At 57.2% G+C, this 958-nt stretch overlaps 1 protein-coding gene across 1 annotated transcript in view; it reads left to right on the top strand.

Moving 5' to 3' along the window:
* The window catches only part of KCTD3 (potassium channel tetramerization domain containing 3), a 60,642-nt gene that overhangs the window by 488 nt on the left and 59,196 nt on the right, over window positions 1-958 (top strand). Inside the window, 1 exon segment of the mRNA XM_017870029.1 lies at window positions 1-210. Within this exon segment, the coding sequence (XP_017725518.1) occupies window positions 128-210 (83 nt within the window). The 5' untranslated portion in view covers window positions 1-127.

The raw sequence follows: 958 nt of genomic DNA, 5'->3' as shown, positions 1-958 counted from the left end.
CCCCCGCCCTCCGGCCGCCGCCGCCCTGCTGGCCCTGCAGCCGTCGCCGCTGCCTCGGGCTACAGCCCCGGGCTCGGCGGTCCCGGCTGGGGAAGGAGGGCGGCGAGCGCGCCCAGAGCCGCCGGAGATGGCAGGAGGGCACTGCGGCAGCTTCGCCGCCGCGGCGGCCGGCAGCGGCGAGATCGTACAACTGAACGTGGGGGGGACCAGGTGAGCCGGCGGGTAGGGGTTTGCATTGGGGATGCGGCGGCGGCCTCCTCCTCCTGGTCTCGACGGGGACTGAGAGTCGCGGGAACGAGGGCGAGCGTGGGAGCCAAGCCTGGAGGGGAACGTGGGGCCTCCAGGCGGGAAGAACGTTGGGCGAATTTTGGAGCTGGTGAAGGATCTGCTCTGGGAAGGGAAGGGCAGAAGGGCCGCTTGGAATCACCGAGGACCAGGCCCATGTGGCTTAGTAGCTGCTGTCCTAGAATGCCAACATTTGCCCCTCCCCCTAAGGTATCAGGCAAGGAGGACCATTACATAGTCTTCCTTACCTCATCTCAGATTAGAGTGTATTTGAGGAATTTATTTAGTAGAAGCCTGGCTTTGTGGTTTGGATGTTGGAGATGAACCTGCCTTCCTTTCTCTTTGGTCAAAAGGTGTCGGTTTTCTTAGGGTTGAGTACGGTGTTCTTTTCCGCGCCTTATTAGGGGATTTGTAATTTGAAAGATTGCTGTAATGGGAGTGCAGTAGATTTGCAGTACCTAGTTATTTATTTTCAGAATTTCTTGGTGCATGGGCTTGAAGGATCTGTTCAACTTTTAGGACAGTGTGTCCAGAAACTGCAGTTTGAACATTTGCTTTTAGGAAGCTCTGGATATTGGCACGGTGTGGCGCGCCCTTGGAGTAAACAGACTGAAAGCGCTTCTCTGTACTCTTTCTGGCCTTCCGCCCCTCTTTCTGTGCCTGTTATTAAGTT

The sequence above is a fragment of the Rhinopithecus bieti genome, unplaced genomic scaffold (assembly GCF_001698545.2).
Source record: "Rhinopithecus bieti isolate Rb0 unplaced genomic scaffold, ASM169854v2 scaffold_1673, whole genome shotgun sequence".
Lineage (NCBI taxonomy): Eukaryota > Metazoa > Chordata > Mammalia > Primates > Cercopithecidae > Rhinopithecus > Rhinopithecus bieti.
Note: the sequence above shows the minus strand (reverse complement) of the source record. Positions and strands in the feature narration are given on the sequence as shown.